The 2,736-nt window shown below is 33.6% G+C and overlaps 1 protein-coding gene across 1 annotated transcript; it reads left to right on the top strand.

Annotated features, from left to right (window-relative positions):
- Positions 1 to 212: 212 nt before the first annotated feature.
- Positions 213 to 2,496, top strand: LOTGIDRAFT_118906 (hypothetical protein; the record flags this gene model as incomplete). The annotated part of the gene is made up of 5 exons (XM_009057443.1): positions 213 to 362; positions 880 to 969; positions 1,334 to 1,480; positions 1,878 to 1,989; positions 2,375 to 2,496. Coding segments are annotated over 5 exons (621 nt in total), but the record flags the coding sequence as incomplete, so codon positions are not given.
- Positions 2,497 to 2,736: the final 240 nt, after the last annotated feature.

Below are 2,736 nucleotides of genomic sequence, written 5' to 3'. Positions count from 1 at the left end.
TTATTTCTAATATATATAATTAATTATTACTTAAAGATGGGTTTCCTTGTTTTTTAGTGTCAAATTAAGCAAACTATTTGATTAATTGATGTTTCTAATGAATTATCATGTATTCTTAATCATATCATTATGTTCTTATTACTCTTATAGTTTTAACCAATCATAAATGTTCAAGTAATATTAAACTTTGTATTTATCGGTATATATTTTCAGCCAATATTAAACTTTGTATTGATGGTGCTAGTAATATACTCTATGATTATTTTGATTCTGATAGTTTAAGATGTCAGTATTTACCAGATATTATAACAGGTGATTTTGATTCAGCCAGACCAGAAGTATTACAATATTACAGAGATCAGGTAAGACAGAAACAACTAAATTTTATAAGTATAACATCTTCACAATGTCAAGATATTACGAACTTTATCTTATACCTTGACTACAATCGCCATTGTTCTTGTGTCACAGAATGCAGCAATTTAATTTGATTAAAATAAAGCCAATCAGAGACCTCGGCATATGGTCTTGTGTTTACAGACTTTCTGTCAAGTCCTCTTATTGGCTGTATGTGCTAGCGTACAATCCAATCAAATCGCTTCATTTACAAACTTTCATGATACAAGAAATTTGACTATAGCAGTCAAGGTATAGGTATAAAGTTCGTAATAGCTTGATATTGTGAAGATGCTTAGGTCCTGTCCTCGAGGAACTTTTCTAGCAGTTGACCTGTGGACAAACGTCTTGGTATTTATCCACCCAAGATGATCTGTACTGGACTGAAATCATGCTTGAAGATGTCTTTTTTCACAAGCTAACTGACACAAGACTGTTGATTTTCTTATACTTCAAGATATTTCATTACTTGATTGTTTTTAGGGATGTGAAGTTGAGTGTACACCAGATCAAAATTTTACTGATTTTACAAAGGGTTTTAAAGTTATCCATGAAAAATACAGAGATAAAAAGGTAATGTAGTGGTCAGTAGGCCCTATTTATTAAGTATTTATTCAGGACTGGGTGATAATGACTATCAACATATGTATGTCACATCAGCACAAAGCACAACTGCCACTAACATCTCAACTTTCTTATAATCAAGGTCCAAAATGTGCGGTGATGTTAACTCCCTTGACAATTGTGTGGTCCCTACTCGGCCCTTTCACCTAATAATTCATATAACGCCACTGAAGTGACCCAAACTCCCCTCAAGAGTAAATGTAAAAGTGTTATGGTGGGAAAAACTTAATTCAGAGATTGTGAGCCCTCTTTACAAAACTGTGACAATGCTAGCTCCAGCGTGTTATAATTGGCAGAACTGTTTGGTTTTCAGATCGATGAATATGTAGCGTTTGGTGTATTTGGTGGTAGACTAGATCATATGTTTGGTAATATTAATACACTCTATGAAGTCCAGCATCTAACAGATAAACCTATTTATTGTGTAACAGACAACTCTTTATGCTGTCTGATCCACAAGGTATATATTAAATCCTTATATTATTTTTTTATGTGTATCAGGAACACTGATAGCATCAATTTGCACCATTAAAATCAGACGCCTGCAAAATATGCATTGTCACATAAAACAATTATATTGGAATTGCAGGTACCACAGATGTCTGATTGAAATTAAAATGGTGAAAATTGATGATACACATTAAAAATTTGAAAAACTATTTTACAATCACTTCAAATCGTTACGTCTCTAAGTTTCTTCTAAGACTCGAAATGAATGAATTTTCACAAAAGCTGTAAATGATATCTTAGGGCCATTGCAATAGCTATTCATTAAACATCAAAACTAAATTTAAATGATGCAAATTGATCACCAATACTTATAAAAACCAATTTAAAATCCTATTATGTGTTTTCAGGGTAAAACTGTAATAGATATAACAAGTGAACAGAGAGGAAAATATTGTTCTTTAATTCCTATTGGTAGACCATGTCATAATGTCACTACTACAGGCTTGAAATGGAATTTAGGTATGTTATTGTTTAACTGTTACATGCTTGTTTCCTCACCGGAGGGTCCAGGGTTCAATCCAGACGTGGGGTGGGATTTTTCAACCAGGTTTTCCCCTGTCAGTGATGCAGGTCGGAGGGGCTGACATTGTAGTTGAATGGGACAAGAAACCAAGGTTTTATGTGCATGTTAAAGATCTCCGGACAGTTGATAATTGAGAAGAGAAGCTTATACTCAAGTCTTGACAAAATTTTTACCTCCTTGCACATTGCATGGTGTCTTCATTAGTCGGATGCAAAAAAGGTGCAGACAAGATGTCAAACTCTATTACTGAATGATTTAGAAGCCAACTACCTGCTTCTGTTTAATGTCAATTTTCCAAAACTTGGGATCGTTATTTTTCAGATCACCAGACGTTAGAATTCGGTTCGTTAGTGAGTACGTCTAATTCTTACGCTAATCTTGCCAGCCATGTTACCATAGAAACCGAAGATTCCTTAATATGGACTATGGATTATCATTCCTGATAATTCTATAAATAACTTTTTACAAGTCTGAAGCATACAGGGAACATATACTCAGAGATTAATAGGGGGGATCCCCTTAGTGAAAATATGCTAAAATTATGATGCAATCTAATGGCAGGACAAAAAATGCTGTGGTGTAGTTGAGAGTTTGTGCATCACATGATACAGATACCAATATTAATAATAATGATAATACTCTAGCAAAATATTGCAATAGTGCTAATATCTACCATAAAACTT

Source organism: Lottia gigantea, assembly GCF_000327385.1.
Source record: "Lottia gigantea unplaced genomic scaffold LOTGIsca_30, whole genome shotgun sequence".
In the NCBI taxonomy this organism is placed as follows: Eukaryota; Metazoa; Mollusca; class Gastropoda; family Lottiidae; genus Lottia; species Lottia gigantea.
Note: the sequence above shows the minus strand (reverse complement) of the source record. Positions and strands in the feature narration are given on the sequence as shown.